General features: G+C 43.6%; 1 protein-coding gene across 2 annotated transcripts in view; it reads right to left on the reverse strand.

Moving 5' to 3' along the window:
* Positions 1–21,189, reverse strand: part of cep85l (centrosomal protein 85L) — a 93,512-nt gene that overhangs the window by 56,249 nt on the left and 16,074 nt on the right. For both annotated transcript variants that reach the window (XM_084082634.1, XM_084082633.1), the window contains exon 2: positions 10,667–10,816. In XM_084082634.1, coding sequence (XP_083938760.1) covers positions 10,667–10,816 — 150 coding nt within the window. The remainder of the gene's footprint in view (positions 1–10,666; positions 10,817–21,189) is intronic.

Below are 21,189 nucleotides of genomic sequence, written 5' to 3' on the forward strand. Positions count from 1 at the left end.
GCTCTCGTCTCCACCCCCAGTAATGAGGGGTTGTCAAGGTTAGCGAAAACACACACACACACACACACACACACACACACACACACACACACAGACACACACACACACACACACACACACACACACACACACACAACCTTCAATTCCCTTGAAAATGTAATTGACAGCCCCCCCCCCCCCCCCACCCCCCCTTCAATCCTCTAATGAGATCAGACCAGGATGGTGGGTGCTTGGGTGGGGTCCCCTGTACCACCCCACCCCCAAAACACACACACACACACACACACACACACACACACACACACACACACACACACACACACACACACACACACACATGCTTTTATTTTTGAACAGTTGGGTGAGGGGGGGGGGGGGAGCTGAGATTGGGTGACAACTCTTCTAATGTAGAGGGAAAGAAGCCTAGGCCAGGCTAGCGACATTTGGGGTAGAAAGGCAGTTTGCGGTTGTAAGGGGTTAAAGTGTCTACTTAGATGGTCAGGATACCCCAAAACCCCCCCAACACCCCCCCCCCCTCCACACCCTAAACAGCAGGAGCAGGGGACCACCAACGTGATGTTTGTCCCCAGAGGCAGAAGATGATCTCATCATGTCTCCTCCCTCTGTCTCCAGAACTTTAAAACACATTTATTGGCTTGTTAATCTGCTCAGGGAGGAGCAGGGAGGGTTTAGGAGGAGCAGGGAGGGTTTAGGAGGAGCAGGGAGGTTTTAGGAGGAGCAGGGAGGTTTTAGGAGGAGCAGGGAGGGTTTAGGAGGAGCAGGGAGGTTTTAGGAGGAGCAGGGAGGTTTTAGGAGGAGCAGGGAGGTTTTAGGAGGAGCAGGGAGGAGATCAAGAGGACACAAAGGGAGGAGAAACTCTTCAGAACCCTGTCATTATTTCCACAACAGAGACAGAGACATAATTATCGCATTGCCCGCCAAAGAAGACGCACTATATACGTCCTTTAAAAAATAAATCATGTTTTCTCCATGAAATCTCCATGAAATTCAAGGCTTCATGGGGTGTGGAATTGATAGAAAATAAGTCATTTTTTTGGGTGAACTACTCCTTTAAAAAAGGTATTGCTCTGTAGGTCTCTCTCTCTCTCTCTCTCAGAGCTGCTGACCTGCTGGCACTGCAGGATGTGGAGGTGACCGCGCGCGAGCGTGTGTGTGTGTGTGTGCGTGTGCGTGTGCGTGTGCGTGTGCGTGTGTGTGTGTGGTATTACACACAGAGAACAACACATGTCTATATTGCTGAGTCAGAGGCTGTGGGTCTGTGCAATTATGCTGGATTTTCAACTCCGATTTTGCACGAAAAGTTGAACCCATTGAGACCTGAAGCCGATTCTACATGTCTCCTAAATCTCAACATTATTCTGAAAAACGTATGTTTCTATATCAGTGGTGCTCAATCTTTTTCATGTCAAGGACCCCCAAAATTATATGTATTTGGCCGCAGACCCCCATCAAAATATGTTGTTCCAGGGACCCCCCAGAAGCACAGATTTGAGTTAAAAATGTTCGCTTTAAAGATATATATATTCAAAGATTTGCACACATTTTCACAAATTTTCAAAAATATCAGATCTACAAGCTCATAGCGCGGCACTCGGTGCCGCGCTATGAGCTTGTAGATCTGATATTTTTGAATAGCCCAAAGTGTAAAATAATGCTTTTTAGCTCAAATCTAAAAATGACACAGTTCCAGGTCTCAATGGGTTAAATATGGTGATAAGATGGTTTATGCCCGACAGCGCATCTGTAATTTTAGATTCCTTTGGCTATTCAAAAATAAGCAGATCTACAAGCTCATAGGGCGGCACCGAACATTTTTAACTCCGATCTGTGCTTCTGGGGGTCCCTGGAACAACACTATAGAATCCCAACACACACCTCCTGGGATTGACTCCCGCTCACAACGTTACTTTTTCCAACAACGGCCAACTACCTTTTTTCGCCGATAAAGTATAGTTTTGGACGGCGACGGAGGCGCACCGTCTCAAGCGGACTTGAGCCACCACCGAGCGAGCTACAGTGAGCGAGTTTCCGTGCTGAACGTTATGTACACAAAATATGGCACAAAATCGTAAATTAAACCCCCCCCCACAGTGGTGGAAAAAGTACTCAAATGTTTTACTTAAGTAAAAGTATCAATACTGCAATGTAGAAATAACTCTGTTACAAGTAAAAGTCCCGAATTCAAAATTGACTTGAGTAAAAGTACAAAAGTATTGGCATCAAAATGTATTTACTGTACCAAAACGTAAAAGTACTAAATGTTTGAAAATAGCAGATCTACAAGCTCACAACGTGTCGCGATGCGACGCGTTGTGAGCTTGTAGATCGGCTATTTTCAAATAGGTATAAAATAGGTGGTTAATGTATGTTTTATAAGATAATAATTTATATCTGAAAAGTAACTAGTAACTAAAGTTTTCAAATAATTGTAGTGGAGACTCAAGTAAAGTACAAATATCTCACAATTGTACTTAAGTACAGTACTTAAGTAAATGTACTTAGTTACTTTACACCACTGCCCCATTATTCCACCACAGAGTACTGTCACACAGAAGGGGGCGTGTTACTACAATGCAGTGTGATAACAGGGCTCACGTCTCACACGAGTGACATGTGACATCATCATGTGACATCATCATGTGACATCATCATGTGACACGTGACATCATGTCCTCTCTGTCCCAGGTCTCTATAAAGCAGGTATAAAAGTGTCTAAAAAGAAGAGGCACTAATTAGAATAGTTCCTCTGGGCTGGATGGCCTGTTTGAAAAACCCCAGGTACTTCCTACTGCTGTTCTGGGTCACACACACACACACACACACACACACACACACACACACACACACACACACACACACACACACACACACACACACACACACACACACACACACACACACACACACACACACACACACACACACACACACACACACACACACACACACACACACACACACACAGGGCTTCCCCTGTGGTTCAAGGAAACTGTGTCACCTCCTCTTATAGGAGGAACAGAGGAGGACTAGAAGAATGAGAGAACCATGGAGAGAGACGGAGAGAGAGAGACAGAGATGGAGAGATGGAGAGAGAGACAGAGATGGAGAGATGGAGAGAGAGACAGAGATGGAGAGAGAGACAGAGATGGAGAGACCTTTAACCAAGCCTTTCTTAACCTTCTTTTACACTCAAACAGAAGTCTGAAACGGTCCTCTACTCATTCAATAGAAAACACAGTAAAATACATGCTTTAGACACCCACTACATTAAAACCACATTCATGTAATGTATAACTTTTTTCCCCCTCCTTGTTCCTCTTTCTCCTTAAAGAGAAACCAGTGACTCCTGCTCAGTGCTACACACAACGCCCCTTGCCCCCACATCTCAACACATTCCTATTCACCTGTTTCCTAGGCTGTGTGTTTTGATCCAATGAAATCCATTGAAACTGGTCAGATGACCAATGATATCCAATAAAATGGACAGAAAGTGGAAAACACACAGCCTAGGAAACAGGTGAATAGACAGGAAATCATCATTTTATAATAGACAAACTCTATTCTGATACAAGCTGGTACCAGCCCTTTACCCTGTGGGTTCAGCTTCAACTGACCCTGATGCTCCCTGGATTTAGTTCCTTCTCAAAAGACAGATACTCATATTTACCTGCCCGGTCAAAACATTAAAGGATCTACACCATGGATTTAAAATATATATATTTAATAGCATATTGTTTATGTCCCTCAAACGTTTTTCAAAAGGTTTGAGCCTAAATCAAGCCTCAGATATACTCATTCCATCTAACTTCTCTCTGGCTTATAAAGCACTTTCACCTGCAATACCACATTGTCCTGTTTGGCACGGGGTGCTATTTGTATGCATGTTATCTCCTGGTTCTGAGTGGGAAAAAACAAAATTAGAAAATGTGCTCCTCGGAGCACAAGTCTCCGCCAGCAGACCCGGAAGCAGAAACTGTCTCCTCAACTCTCAGGAGTAAAGAGAATCATTCACATAAGCAACACCCCCCCCCTCCCTCCCCCCTCATCCGGATGTCATTTAGACTCTCCTACCCCCCCCCCCCCCCCCCCACCCCCTCTCATCTGACACACACACACACACACACACACACACACACACACACACACACACACACACACACACACACACACACACACACACACACACACACACACACACACACACACACACACACACACACACACACACACACACACACACACACAGATCAGTTATCTCCTCACAAACAAACAGGAGACAGGAAGTGGTCAACCATTAACCACCAGCCACTAATATGACATCACTTCCTGTTCCTGACTGCATGGTGATGCTACCAGGCCCCCAGAGTTGCTGAGAAACATTGAAGCCGCTAACCCAGTGGCTAAAGCTGGAACTGCAGGCGGGGAGAAATACATGCACGAGCAAAACATACTAAAAACTAGATAAAGTGCTCCTCGGAGCACAGGTCTCCGCCAGGTCAGATACGTTATTGTGGCCTCCTGGTGGCGCTATAATAGGCCAATGTGAAAAGGGTGCCATTTATTCTTAGGTCGTTCACGGCAATCAGACACTGCATTCATGATTTGAAGCATTTTGTTCCAAAAATGTGTTTTGCTAAATGAGACCTGCTGGTGGCGCTATAACAGGCCAATGTGAAAAGGGTGGCATTTCTTCCTCGGCCTAGTGGGAATGTGCGTGTGAAATTTCACGGAAATCGCACGCTGCGTTCATGGTTTGAGGCAGTTTGTTCAAAACGGACCAATCCTGCAAACTTTGGATGGCAACCTTAACCAATAAGGATGGAATATGGGAAATCGGACAGATCAGGGTTGATCACATGACTATAGAGATACTGTGTACCGATTTGCATGACGTTTGGTTAAAAACTGTAGGAATAATGTGAAAAATGGGTTTTGCACAAATCGGCCTCCTGGTGGCGCTATAACAGGCCCATGTGAAAAATTTGAGGCAGAGGTTCTGAATTGGCATCCAGGGAGTGTGTGTGCACAGTTTCGCAGCGACCGGGCCAACGGTGCCGGAGATTTGGTGGTAACACACGGACGGACACACGGACACACGGACGGACACACGGACGGACACACGGACGGAGGGTAAAACATACTCTCTCGCCATGCCTTACGGCCTGGCGGAGACAATAAATATATATATAATATAATACAAATATGTAAACTTATTATACATACATAAATACATATGCATTTACATATAAATATGCATCTCCAGTGTATTTAATAAATATCTCGCGTTCATAGCTCAACACACACAAACAGGACACTAGTGCTCATGCTCATAACTCTATGGCTGCTCTAAACGTCTCAAAAACGTCTCAATAATTCTACTTCCGGCAGGCTTCCGGGTGCTTCAAAACGCCACTGAGCACATTCATTGAAATGAATAGCGGGGCATAGCGGGGCAATCCACCCTGTAGTTATATTATACCTCTATGAATGCTACAAAAGAAAGACTATATGTATTTATCCATGTATTTATTGTATTTACTGTGTGTGTGTGTGTGTGTGTGTGTGTGTGTGTGTGTGTGTGTGTGTGTGTGTGTGTGTGTGTGTGTGTGTGTGTGTGTGTGTGTGTGTGTGTGTGTGTGTGTGTGTGTGTGTGTGTGTGTGTGTGTGTGTGTGTGTGCGCGCGTACGTGTGTGTGTGTGTGGGTGTGACCCAGTGTGAGTGAATACATACCACACATTATAAAAGGATTCCAGGCATATATAACAGTAGACATAAATATAGGTCACCCACACACACACACACACACACACACACACACACACACACACAATTAGGCTATGTGTCACATACAGACACACACACACATGGAAACAAGGCTATGCGTGTGTGTGTGTGTGTGTGTGTGTGTGTGTGTGTGTGTGTGTGTGTGTGTGTGTGTGTGTGTACACACACACACACTAGACTGCTGTACTGGAGTTAACATGCGTGCGCGCACGCACGCACGCGCACACACACACACACGCGCACACAGTACGTAGGCAGCAGTGAGCTTCATGAAGGAATGGATTTAAACGGTTAAACTGCAGAGCAACATGAACCATGTTAACACTGATTCATACACTCCTCTCTTCTCATCCTCCTCTCTCTCCCTCTTCTCATCCTCCTCTCTCTCCCTCTTCTCATCCTCCTCTCTCTCCCTCTTCTCATCCTCCTCTCTCTCCCTCTTCTCATCCTCCTCTCTTATCCTCCCACACATAGAGGACACAGAGATGATGATGCCCTACTTCTCTCTCTCTCTCTCTCTCTCTCTCTCTCTCTCTCTCTCTCTCTCTCTCTCTCTCTCTCTCTCTCTCTCTCTCTCTCTCTCTCTCTCTCTCTCTCTCTCTCTCTCTCTCTCTCTCTCTCTCTCTCTCTCTCTCTCTCTCTCTCTCTCTCTCTCTCTCTCTCTCTCTCTCTCTCTCTCTCTCTCTCTCTCTCTCTCTCTCAGTGAGTGAGGTTCTGTCATTCAGACCACACGGCTGTAAGAATCCTCTTTCTAAAAGTCAGAATAGATCTGTTCCTCCAGGCACCAGGACATTGACCCTCCAGGCACCAGGTCAAAGTCTGATAACTATATCTGAAGGCCTTTAAACGTACAGTAGTATATATTACACTGATCAGAGCATAATTCACAGAGTTATGTCCATCTGATGTCGGCCTCCATTCTAAGGCGCACACTAAAACCCCTGTTTAGCCCTTGTAGTTTTTTCTCCTCGCATTTCCCATGTTAACATAAACGGTCAGAACTCAAACATGGCGGCTCCGTTTGACACGTGGTCTGCACTAGTAGACACAGGGACATGTGCACGTTGTTTACAAACAGTCCATCGCGCATTCTAAAGGATTTTAACGGGGTCTATGGTGACGTGAAAAAAACAAAAAACAACAATAAAACCTTGGCACTGGTGAGTACATTCTGAGATTAGCCCTTGGCGGTGGATGTGTTAACCCATTAAGACCTGGAACTGTGTCATTTTTAGATTTGCGCTAAAAAGCATTATTTTACACTTTGGGCTATTCAAAAATAGCAGATCTACAAGCTCATAGCGCGGCACCGAGTGCCGCGCTATGAGCTTGTAGATCTGCTATTTTTGAAAAATCGTGAAAATGTGTGCAAATCTTTGAATATATATATTTTTAAAGCGAACATTTTTAGCTAAAATCTTTGCTTCTGGGGGGGTCCCTGGAACAACATATTTTGATGGGGGTCCGCGGTCAAATACATATAATTCTGGGGGTCCTTGACATGAAAAAGATTGAGCACCACTGATATAGAAACATACGTTTTTCAGAAAACTGTTGAGATTTAGGAGACATGTAGAATCGGCTTCAGGTCTCAATGGGTTAACAGGATGTTCAATGTAGTTAAGATAACTGACCGGTGCTCCATGTCGTTGTGCTGTTATGTGTGAAGTTACACAAGTGACGTTGTTTGGGCGGTAACCGTGCTCTTTGATTTTCACAATAAAATGATACCCGCCCGGCGCCCGTGTTTAGTTCAGTACCGCCCGTCCCCATATACCCGTGAACTTATAAAAGTATATTTTACACCCGTTTTCACCCGTCAAACGCGGGGTACCCATTGGGTATCCGGCTCCGTGGGTACCCCGCCCGTTGCACTGGACTCTGCACTGACTGGCATAGCAGTAAAATGTTTTATGTGTGGCAGTCAATGAGTCTCATTCATGGGTTCATAATAACTGAATGAACATTCAAGTCGTTCATAACTGTTACTTTACATGATGTTTTCACTGCCTGCTGGTTGGTCAGTCTGGTGATGACCTCACAGACCACCACTGGACCTATCAGCATTCAGCACCACATGTCCTCGACACAGCGTCTGTCTGTCTGTCTGTCTGTCTGTCTGTCTGTCTGTCTGTCTGCTTGCTTCCACCCACTACCCAAGTCATTCCAACTCCCACAGAACCAACGTTGTTCCATGGGGGGCTCACTCACACACACACACACACACACACACACACACACACACACACACACACACATCTTGAGCAGACAAACGCACACACGCACGTCACACCAGTCTGTCTGTGTGTGTGTGTGTGTGTGTGTGTGTGTGTGTGTGTGTGTGTGTGTGTGTGTGTGTGTGTGTGTGTGTGTGTGTGTGTGTGTGTGTGTCTACGCATGTGTCTGTGCATGTGCGCGTGTGTGAGTGTCAGTGTCAGTGTCAGTGTCAGTGTGAGTGTGTGAGCGTGTGCGTGTGCGTGTGCGTGTGCGTGTGTGTGTGTGTGTGTGCGCGTGCTGACCCTCATGCATAGAGGTCTTTGTTACAGAGCAGTGCGTCCCGGAGCAAAGTGGTACTAACATCAGAACACAGCTGGGACTGCTTAGAGAGGGGGGGGGAGAGAGAGAGAGAGAGAGAGAGAGAGAGAGAGAGAGAGAGAGAGGGTCACAGAAGTCAAAGAGCCAGAATAAGATTATCAAGACCTCGTTTCCATTATTACACTGTGAAGAATTAAATTAAATCATATGGTGTATTGTTGACCAGCCTAGACTCACACAACCAGCCTCTCAGAGATCCTCGTCTCTAGATAGTGATAAGTGTGATGGTGACATCATGTTAATGTCCTGTGAATGTGTTCAGACTGACTGGGAACTATATTCATAGATTATATGGTTTCTTTCTTCACTGTTCATTGAACATTCAGTGAATGTAATGCATGGACATTGAATTCAATGTCATGGATTGAATGAACATTTCTCAAGACGGACTACAGTAGGTGGAGATCTGTGTGCCCCGTCTGGCCACACCCTCTATGCCAGTGGTTTTCAACCTTTTTCATGCCAAGGACCCCTAAAATTGATATACATTTGGCCGCGGACCACCATCTGAAAATGTTTTGTGTGCCAGGGACCCCCCAGAAGCAAAGATTTTAGTTAAAATGCATTGTAAATATATTCAAAGATTTGCACAAGATTTTCAAGATTTTTCAAAAATAGCAGATCTACAAGCTCATAGCGCGGCACTCGGTGCCGCGCTATGAGCTTGTAGATCTGCTATTTTTGAATAGCCAAAACGAAGTGGTTAAAATGATTCTGATGCTATGTTAAATAACTAATTTTGCTGGGGACCCCCCGGTACTCCCCCAAGGACCACTGCGTCACCTTCCATGCGGATATCACTGCCCAGGCGCTGGCACTGCCTATCTCTCCAACAGCGCTGAGACTGAGGCTGAATCAGAGACTTCAAAAAACGTTCGACACAGCGTCTCGCCGTGTGATGCAGAGTTCTGCGTGCGTGGTGATAGGCTCAGAGGCTAAGGGGGGCGTGGCCAAGATACCGCGATCCCGGTGAGAAAAGGGCCGTTATTGGCTGGGGGACGTCTGTGTGAGATTTGTGCTCTGTCTGGCTAAAACACCCTCTAGGGGTGATGATGTGTCAGTCTCTGGTTGGACAGACACATCCTGGGAGGGGGGGAGGTGAGGGGGGGGTATCCTGTCCTGGGGGGCCTTAACGAGTTGCTTCCTCCTCACTCACACACTACCATGTAATTACAACCTCATGGGAATTCACTGACTGACACTATGAGCTCTGAGGGACAGACAGACAGACAGACAGACAGACAGACAGACAGAGGGTATTGGTGTAACTAGTAGGTAGTGGGGGGGTTTAACCCATTGAAATTATATGTATTTGGCCGCGGACCCCCATCAAAATATTTTGTTCCAGGGACCCCCCCAGAAGCAAAGATTTGAGTTAAAAATATACGCCAATAGGCCTTGCACTAGATCGCGTATTTTAGTCGTTTTTTTTTGGTGAGATCTGACGTTCATAGTGACAGAACCCTGTAATAAAAAGAAAAACAGAAGTCTAGCTAGACGAGATCGAGATCTCGAGATTTCGATTATTATTATTTTATTTTTGTTTGCATAGTGTTCTGTCACTATGAACGTCAGATCTCACCAAAAAAAAAGAGAGAAAAAGCGATTAAAATACACGATCTAGCGCAAGGCCTATCCACGCACGTTTTAAGCTGTGGCGGACCAGGGATGGAGTTATGAAATCTTTCTACTGTACCATTCATCCTAAGATATCATAACGTCATAGAAAAGGTAAGAAAACCTTAGTCCAAAATTCTCCTTTAAGACCGGGAACGCATCTGTGTCACTTTAACATGTCTTGTGTCCATGATGTTTACACAGTGATGTTTTAAACGTCAGCGTCTCTTCCCTTTCACCACTAACACACGTGACAGAGAAGGAATCTTTTGTGTCAGAGAGAGAGAGAGGGAATCTTGGCTGGATGGGATCACAGTCGCGTGGTTCCGTTGTGTCGCCCACGGTCACTTGGCCAACCAGCATCCGCTTGACATTCAGGGCTTTGTCTGAAAGCCTCTCTGGACTCGAACCACCAACCTCTCTTTGTCTGAGAGCCTCTGATTCGAACCACCAACCTTTGTTTTCCACCTCACGGCCATGAACCATGTGAGCACCAGAGAGCTGATGAACACACTCCGTCTTATTCACTGTACCACTGAGCCACTCGAGGCGCTCGCACAACAACAACAACACAGAGACAGGGAACCAATCAGAAGGGAGGTCTTTAGCAACACAGAGACTAGGGAACCAATCAGGAGGGAGGACGTACCTTCGACGCTGTCGGAGCAGGAAGTGCCGAAGCCCGTGTCGCCGCTGTCCGACGCCGTGCTGTGGCGACGCCCCCGGTTACCGTTGCTAGGGGCCGAGGGGGGGCCGTGCCACGAGGAGTCACAACCACCTGGAGCCCACCCTGAAGAGCCTGGAGGAATACACACACATTTAATACACACATACACACACACACACACCCTGAAGAGCCTGGAGAGATACACACACATTTAATACACACACACACACACACACACCCTGAAGAGCCTGGAGAGATACACACACAATACACATTCAATACATGAAATACACACATACACACACATATCACAAAAATACCTTTCAATCAGCCACGCTTTCCTAAACACTAATCACAGCTCATTCCCTCCACACAGGCCCCTCCCTACACTGGATCCAGTGTAACACAGCCCCCTCCCTAAAAGATGAGTCAAAGAACCAAAAAACAACAATTTGATGACAGTGTCTGTCAAACAAGTCTATGAAGCTATCTATGACATTGATTCTCAAAGTGGGGTCCGGGGACCCCCAGGGGTACTTGAGGGGGTTCCAGGGGGTCCCCAGCTAAATGATGGATAAGAACCAAATGGACCCTTATGGGTCTGTAACTCTGAGAGTGTACAAATGGAACCAAATGGACCCTTATGGGTCTGTAACTCTGAGAGTGTACAAATGGAACCAAATGGACCCTTATGTGTCTGTAACTCTGAGTGTACAAATGGAACCAAATGGACCCTTATGTGTCTGTAACTCTGAGTGTACAAATGGAACCAAATGGACCCTTATGTGTCTGTAACTCTGAGAGTGTACAAATGGAACCAAATGGACCCTTATGTGTCTGTAACTCTGAGAGTGTACAAATGGAACCAAATGGACCCTAACGGGTCCATTTGGTTCCATTTGTACACTCTCAGAGTTAAATTAACATTTTACAATATAAATTGGGGTTCCAGGGATAGAAATGCCATTAAAGGTGTCCGTAGCCTAATGCATGTCAAACTGGGGGGTCTTTGATTTTTTTTTTTTACCGCTAGAGCCGTAAAAACCTTCTCTTATGGGGGTCCCTGGCTTATCTTTTGAAATGGGGGTACGCGGGCTAATAAGTGTCAATTTGGGGGTCCTTGACATGAAAAAGTTTGAGAACCACTGTTCTATGAAATCTATGAAAAAGTTGAATCTGCAACACAATGTTATACAATATGTAGTGGAGGGTCCCTGCTTCATCTCTCTCTCAGCTAAAGGGTCCCTGCTTCATCTCTCTCTCAGCTAAAGGGGTCCCTGCTTCATCTCTCTCTCAGCTAAGGGGTCCTTGGCCTGAAAAACCCCTGATATGACTGAGACAGACAGCGTAGCAGAGACAGACAGAGCATATAATTGGTGTAGAGAGCTCCAGGGCAGACAGACGGCTGTCTGTCTGACTGACTGGGTCGGTTAGCTGGCTAACTATGTATCTGGGTCACTATGATGCTAACGTGACATACTTTCACTAGCCAACATGTCGCTGGCGTACAGTAGCAGTAGAACGACTTTGACCCCATGTCTACGCCCAATACTAATGAAGGCTCTGTTCCATTCTGGTTGTTACAATGACACTAATGAAGGCTCTATTCCATTCTGGTTGTTACAATGACACTAATGAAGGCTCTGTTCCATTCTGGTTGTTACAATGATACTAATGAAGGCTCTGTTCCATTCTGGTTGTTACAATGACACTAATGAAGGCTCTATTCCATTCTGGTTGTTACAATGACACTAATGAAGGCTCTATTCCATTCTGGTTGTTACAATGACACTAATGAAGGCTCTGTTCCATTCTGGTTGTTACAATGACACTAATGAAGGCTCTGTTCCATTCTGGTTGTTACAATGACACTAATGAAGGCTCTGTTCCATTCTGGTTGTTACAATGACACTAATGAAGGCTCTGTTCCATTCTGGTTGTTACAATGATACTAATGAAGGCTCTGTTCCATTCTGGTTGTTACAATGATACTAATGAAGGCTCTGTTCCATTCTGGTTGTTACAATGATACTAATGAAGGCTCTGTTCCATTCTGGTTGTTACAATGATACTAATGAAGGCTCTGTTCCATTCTGGTTGTTACAATGACACTAATGAAGGCTCTGTTCCATTCTGGTTGTTACAATGACACTAATGAAGGCTCTGTTCCATTCTGGTTGTTACAATGACACTAATGAAGCCTCTGTTCCATTCTGGTTGTTACAATGATACTAATGAAGGCTCTGTTCCATTCTGGTTGTTACAATGATACTAATGAAGGCTCTGTTCCATTCTGCTTGTTACAATGATACTAATGAAGGCTCTGTTCCATTCTGGTTGTTACAATGATACTAATGAAGGCTCTGTTCCATTCTGGTTGTTACAGTGACACTAATGAAGGCTCTGTTCCATTCTGGTTGTTACAATGATACTAATGAAGGCTCTGTTCCATTCTGGTTGTTACAATGATACTAATGAAGGCTCTGTTCCATTCTGGTTGTTACAGTGACACTAATGAAGGCTCTGTTCCATTCTGGTTGTTACAATGATACTAATGAAGGCTCTGTTCCATTCTGGTTGTTACAATGACACTAATGAAGGCTCTGTTCCATTCTGATTGTTACAATGATACTAATGAAGGCTCTGTTCCATTCTGGTCAAACAGAGTCAGGGTGTTGACTCACTGGGGAGGTAGAACGGAAGTGGTTCTACGCACACGTGCACCTGGCGTGCACACAACAGCGTTTTCAATCACTGTTTGCCGCGCCTCTGTTGTAAACGCAGAATAAAAAGTGAGAACGCAAACGGCACTTTGTGGTTTACTGTACTGATCGTCAGCGTGTGTAAACGGCTCCTAAACAGTGTTGCCAGATTCTCCGAGAGAAACAAGCAACTAGGTCTAGGAAAACCAGCCCAAAAGAAGCAACTATGGGCCACATGACGCGGGTCATGAGAGACCGTGAACCATGTGATAAGACTCCATCCATGACCTTCTGACCTCAGACATGTAATCTGATTGTTCCACTGAGATGTATGCAGACCCTCATAGACCCTCATAGACCCTCATAGACCCTCATAGACCCCCAGAACAAAGGTTCCTTTTATGACCCTCTCCACAACGCTTCCGTTTACCAGAGAAAATATTCTACCATCTAGGTCAGTGATATCCTCAACCGTTTCAGGCTGCGACCCCCCAAAATAATCATATTTAAACTGGGGACCACCCAAAATAATCATATTTGAACTGGAGACCCCCCAAAATAATCATATTTAAACTGGGGACCACCCAAAATAATCATATTTGAACTGGAGACCCCCCAAAATAATCATATTTGAACTGGGGACCACCCAAAATACACTGCAACATCACACATACTGTAATGTACTGTATGTAAATGACAGAGCCGTCACACATCTATAGCACCTCTCTATGTGACTCTTATGTACCTGAACACAACATGTGACAATAATACAACCTTCAACCTGAACCCTGTGTGTCATCACTTCACAATAATGTCCTCTGAGCCTGGCTTCAGCAGGAGTACAGTAGGCCTGTATCATACATAGGCCTGTATCATACATAGGCCTGTATCATACATAGGCCTGTATCATACATAGGTCTGTATCATACATAGGTCTGTATCATACATAGGCCTGTATCATACATAGGCCTGTATCATACATAGGTCTGTATCATACATAGGTCTGTATCATACATAGGCCTGTATCATACATAGGCCTGTATCATACATAGGCCTGTATCATACATAGGTCTGTATCATACATATAGGTCTGTATCATACATAGGTCTGTATCATACATAGGTCTGTATCATACATAGGCCTGTATCATACATAGGCCTGTATCATACATAGGTCTGTATCATACATAGGCCTGTATCATACATAGGCCTGTATCATACATAGGCCTGTATCATACATAGGCCTGTATCATACATAGGCCTGTATCATACATAGGTCTGTATCATACATAGGTCTGTATCATACATAGGTCTGTATCATACATAGGCCTGTATCATACATAGGCCTGTATCATACATAGGTCTGTATCATACATAGGCCTGTATCATACATAGGCCTGTATCATACATAGGCCTGTATCATACATAGGCCTGTATCATACATAGGTCTGTATCATACATAGGCCTGTATCATACATAGGCCTGTATCATACATAGGCCTGTATCATACATAGGCCTGTATCATACATAGGCCTGTATCATACATAGGTCTGTATCATACATAGGTCTGTATCATACATAGGTCTGTATCATACATAGGCCTGTATCATACATAGGTCTGTATCATACATAGGCCTGTATCATACAGTAGGCCTGTATCCAGTGGGGGAAAAAGTTATCAAATGTTTTACTTAAGTAAAAGTATCAATACTGCAATGTAGAAATACTCTGTTACAAGTAAAAGTCCGGAATTCAACATTGACTTGAGTAAAAGTACAAAAGTATTGGCATCAAAATTATACAAAAGTAGAAAGTACTCATTATGCAGAATGTCCCATTTCAAGTTTTCAAATGTATAAATATCTTTTAAAAAATAGCAGATCTACAAGCTCACAACACGTCTGGGTTGAAACAAGGGGTTGAATTCTCCTGCTATGCAACAAACATGTGGAATGCCCTACCAAAAGGAGTAAAGGAGTGTAAAACCCTACTCACTTTCAAAACTGCCCTAAACGAATACCTGCAACACATCTTAGAGTCCAGCCTCTATAACAGAACACAACGTCAGGTTGAACGAGCTGCAGAAAACACATTGGAGTGACTTTCTGATGACAAGACATTCTCACATCCTCCCAGGCGTGCAGTGCAGAAAATCACTTTGTGTGTGTGTGCGTGTGCGTGTGCGTGTGCGTGTGCGTGTGCGTGTGTGTGTGTGTGTGTGTGTGTGTGTGTCTAGCTGAACTCCTGACTTGCAGCTCAACAGAAAGGTATACTCGAAAACTCGAGTATACCTTTCGAGTATCATTCGTCCTCCTGGAGAAGATGTGCAGTCAGTCAGTCTACGAAGGGTTAAGGTTAGACGGTGGGATTGCGCCCTTACAAGTAAAAGGCTTGTGTTCAAAATGTTACTGGAGTAAAAGAACAAAAGTATTGGCATCAAAATATACTTAAAGTACCAAAAGTAAAAGTACTAAAATGTTTGAGAATAGCAGATCTACAAGCTCACAACGCTCACAACGCGTGAGCTTGTAGATCTACTATTTTTTTTAAATAGCCTATGCATAAAATAGAGCTAAAGTGGTTAATGTATGTTTCATAATATCATCATTTATATCTGCAAAGTACCCAGTAACCAAAGTTTTCAAATAATTGTCGTGGAGTAAAAGTACAATATTTGCCTCTGAGATGTAGTGGAGTAGAAGTAAAAGTATTGGAAATTGGAAATACTCCAGAAAAGTTAAAGATAGATATACGTGAACAGACGTAGCGGTACATGGATTATTCAGTGTATTTATTGTAAGATGTTGAAAGTATCAGGTCAGTAACAGCTCCTGAGCAGAGATGCCATGACAGCATACAGACACACAACAATAACCTGCATTACAGACATAAAGCACTACAGCAGTGTTTAACACTTCAAATGGACATAACTCACTGACCATTGGCTCTGATCAGCACAATATAGGACTGGATTTGAAGGCTGAACAGCTGGTAGTGGATTTGAGCTGCAGGTCAACCAAGACTGCAATGTAAACTCCACACAGAGCCCTGTACCTCTGCCAGGCTAGAACTTTATGAAATCAAACATTATTGTAACTAGACCGTACCCGGTGAAGTGCGCAGGCCAAAGTAGTTGCAAACGTGGGGTTATTGCACATCCTGTCGCAATTGCACATTTTGCTCTCAGAGGTTTGTCAAATTATAGGAGGATGTTCATTTGTCGACCTCTACAGCATGTACAGACTTCTCCCTGTATGAACATAATGCAACAAGCACTTATTCACAGCTTGTATGATTCACTCAACTTCATGGGTCTGTCCAAAGTAAGTAAAAAAAATAATAATAGTACTTTTTCCACCACTGCTCTCTGCTAAGGGGTCCCTGCTTCATCTGTCTCTCAGCTAAAGGGGTCCCTGCTTCATCTGTCTCTCAGCTAAAGGGGTCCCTGCTTCATCTGTCTCTCAGCTAAAGGGGTCCCTGCTTCATCTGTCTCTCATCTAAAGGGGTCCCTGCTTCATCTGTCTCTCAGGTAAGGGGTCCCTGCTTCATCTGTCTCTCAGCTAAAGGGGTCCTTGACCTGACAAAGCGTTGAGGACCCCTGCTCTCCTCCATAGTGACAGAGTGACCTCCTCATAGAAAGCTGCTCTATTTCTAGATGCTAATCCATTTAGACAGAGAGTCATCTATCCTGTCCTACATGTACATGTGAGTCACTGTAGAGATAAGACAATTATCCTCCTCCATGTTGTTCTGTTCACCGTCTTCATGCTGTGGAATGCACCACGCTTTAAAGGCACACTATGTGACTTTGTTTACATAACAAAACAAAACAAAATGCACTCATCGTTTCACTTTCCATACCACCGTTTCCCAAACAGTGGGTCAGGACCCATGTGCGGGCCGTGGACCGCAGTGGTGTGTTCTACCGTGGTACGCTGTATACGCCGTATGGCCTGCAGATTTTTTCCGTCGCCACCGTATACATTCAAAAACAGTTTGAAACGGCGTATCTGATACCTTGATACGCATCTGATACGCTGCACCCAGGAGTGGGGTTCAACACAGTTTGTGTCTTCAGTTCCAAGTTCCTAGATACAGGAAGGCTCACTGTTAACACTGCTATTATATCTGATAAGCCTAACCAGCATTTATTTATAACAATCCTTGCACTTCTATGGTAATCAAATAAATTGTTTAAAAGAGGAAAATAATTACTTGTAAGAAATAGTGAAAATAGAAGATCTACAAGCTCACAATGCGACACGGTGTGAGCTTGTAGATCCGCACGAGTGCCGCGCTACGAGCTTGTAGATCTGCTATTTTTTGGAGAAAGAAATCGTGACAATGTGTCCAACTCTTTGAATATAGGCTCTGCATATTTTTTAAAGCGACACTTTTTTAATGGGGGTCCCTGGAACTAAATATTTTGAGATGGGGGTCCGCGGCCAAAAACATATAATTTTAGGGGTCCTTGACATGAGAAGGTTTTGTTCCAGGGACCCCCCAGAAGCAAAGTTTGAGTTGAAAATGTTCGCTTTAAAAATAAATAAATTCAAAGATTTACAAAAAATAAATCACAATTTTATTTAAAAAAAAAAGAAGATCTACAAGCTCGTCTCCTACCGGAACCGCTGGTCATCAAATTATTGTCTTAGGAATGAGACAAATTAAAAAAAAATGCTCTATGTGCCGCGCTATGAGCTTGTAGATCTGCTATTTTTGTACAGCCAAAGTGTAAAACAATGGTTATGACACAATGCATGTCCTTCCTTAACGTCATGATGCTTGAATTCCATGTACCTGATCAATCATTTAACTATTAAACATGATCTACCTATTAATTAATTATGCATCTTATCTTCACTGCAGGGCTTTGATGACGCTCCGTCCTGATTGGTCAATGTGTCTCAGAGGGCAGGTGATTGGTTGTCAACAGCAGACTGTGTTTACAGTGATATGAAGAGGAGGAAAGCTGGACGTATTGCATCACTGTTTACCACCTGAACATGACAGCCTAAACACCCCCCCCCCCCCCCCTCCCCCCGTCTGTCTGTCTGTCTGTCTGCCTGTATCCGTTGTAGCCTTATATGTGTCTTAAAGGGATAGAGTCTCAGAGTACAGCTCAATGAGCTCATATTCTACTAAATCAGGATATAGGTCAAATTTGTATTACCGTTCATTTTAAAGGGTAAGACCACTTTGGTAGAGGTTTGGGTTGTGTAGTTACCTTGCCATGATGTAACTCCAAAGGTGGGCAAGAAATCAAACATAATTGCTCCATTGATTAGAAATTGATAATTCAAAATATGCTCCTCATTGACTTACAGATCTCAAAGTCACTCCTTTAGCTCATAAATGAACCCAAACATAGCTGATTCAGACAATATAGAGCATCACCAAACCCAGTACTGTTTGTTTTTTTAATAAAAATGTCAACTTCCTGTTGATTTTACTATTTGACAGAGTATTGTTCAAGTCGCTCCGGTCCGAGTCAAGTCGAGTCCAAAGTCGTTTGGTCCCAAGTCCAAGTCGAGTCCCAAGTCATGTGGTCCCAAGTCCAAGTCGAGTCCCAAGTCAATCCAACCCTCAGGTCCGAGTCCCAAGTCGAGTCCCAAGTCTTTGGTCCCAAGTCCAAGTCGAGTCCCAAGTCAATCCAACCCTCCGGTACGAGTCCAAGTCGAGTCCCAAGTCATTTGGTCCCAAGTCCAAGTCGAGTCCCAAGTCTTTCTGTTGTGGGCAAGTCAAGCCGAGTCACAAGTCGAGTCACAAGGTTGTGTCAAGTCCCTCACTACTATTGTTCCCCAGCCCACCCACAAAGCACTCAGGAAGAGAGAAACCGTATCTTAAAGTCAAGAATTAAACCAGCATAAAGCTGTTCATTTATCCATTACAACATTACATGTCTGATCATGATATGATGTGTGTGTGTATATATATATATATATATATATATATATGTATATATATATACACATATACTGTACATATGCACGCACACAGAGAGAGAGAGAGAGAGATTATTGGGCAGGTATAAAGAAACCTGAACCATTGCAAATATATAAACTGGGGTCAGTGCAATGAATGGATGAGTCTGAAAACCTTCCCAAAGTAAAACTTCTTTGGTAAGTATATTTGGTACCCAATATACTTCTAATATCTGATAATAATATCTAATAATCTGATCCTGATAGCATTATTGCGGACGCATGCACTGTTGCCCACTGCAGACGAACACCAAAACCCTCGCCCCAAAACAGTCACCCCGGGGGAAATCCGGTGATATTCACCTGGTATTCCTAAACGTAACCTCATTAAACTATGCCTAAACCTAACCTTATTCCTAAACGTAACCTCAGTAAAACTAATAACATGGCTAACCGTAAACTTATTTCTAACCTTATCCTCAGTAAAACAAATACAGGAATACAAGAACCGCTGGTCCGCGAAAATAAATGGGGGCGATGGTGTTTTGGGGCGAGTTTTCCGGTTATGTATCTACGGCACCATGGCTTGAAGATGCGAGTGGAAATAAATTACAGAAAATAGGAAAATAAATTATAATAAATTATGAATAAATTCATGACTGATACCAAATGAAAATATAAACTTTACAGATCATATAAACATTACAATTATAAGAATTCAAGTAAAATTCAGAAAGTTCTGGCCGAATGAAATCTCAACTGCGCTGTTTATTATGCGCGATTGCGCGTGGAAATAAATTACAGAAAATAAGAAAATAAATTATAATAAATTATAATAAATCCATGACTGATACCAAATGAAAATATAAGCTTTACATATCATATAAACATTAAAATTATAAGAATTCAAGTAAAATTGAGAAAGATCTGGCCGAATGAAATCTCAACTGCTCTGTTTATTATGCGGGGGGAACTCCGATGACAAAACAAGTCACGAGTCATCTTGTCTCAAGTCGAGTCGAGTCGGGAGTCATTGGCTAGCAAGTCGAGTCGAGTCTCAAGTCTCTTGGTCTTTTACCTTCCAAGTCCGAGTCAAGTCACAAGTTTTACATTCAAAGTCCGAGTCGAGTCGCAAGTTTTACATACAAAGTCCGAGTCGAGTCGCAAGTCGTCAAATATGACTTGCGAGTCAGACTCGAGTCAGTCACTATGACTCGAGTCCAATACTCTGCTATTTGAAGATCCGAATCCGGATCCGCAGATCCAATCTGGGTTTTCTTCTTAATAAAAATGGTAAAATCAACAGGAAGTTGACATTTTTTATTTAAAAAAAACAGTACTGGGTTTGGTGATGTTCTATATTGTCTGAATCAACTTTGTTTGCATTCGTTTATGTGGTAAAAGAGTGACTTTGAGAGCTGTTTTACTTTACAATGTAAGTCAATGAGGAGCATATTTTGAATTATCAATTTTTAATCAATGGAGCAATTATTTTTGATTTCTTGCCCACCTTTGGAGTTACATCATGGCAAGGTACCTACACAACACACACCTCTACCAAAGTGGTCTTGCCCTTTAACACTTTCTTTTCTTTTTTTTTTTACTTTACTTAGGAATTGTGGGGCTGTGTGATATGGACATACATCAATATTTATGCCATGTATCTCAATAGCTATACAACATGACTCATTTTATATTCCACAGACATGCTGCATCTTGTGTTGTGTTTATAGTGAACTAAAGAAGGTTGCTTCCCCCGCTCAAGCACATTTCGCCCGTAGGACGACCTGAAAGCACAAAGCACTCCACCGGCCACAACCTTATATTTACTTGCAGTCGGGCAATCGTTAGTGTCAACCTCTGATCAACCGTTAGTTTCA

Source organism: Gymnoscopelus microlampas (genome assembly GCF_963454915.1).
Source record: "Gymnoscopelus microlampas genome assembly, chromosome: 16".
Taxonomy (NCBI): Eukaryota; Metazoa; Chordata; class Actinopteri; order Myctophiformes; family Myctophidae; genus Gymnoscopelus; species Gymnoscopelus microlampas.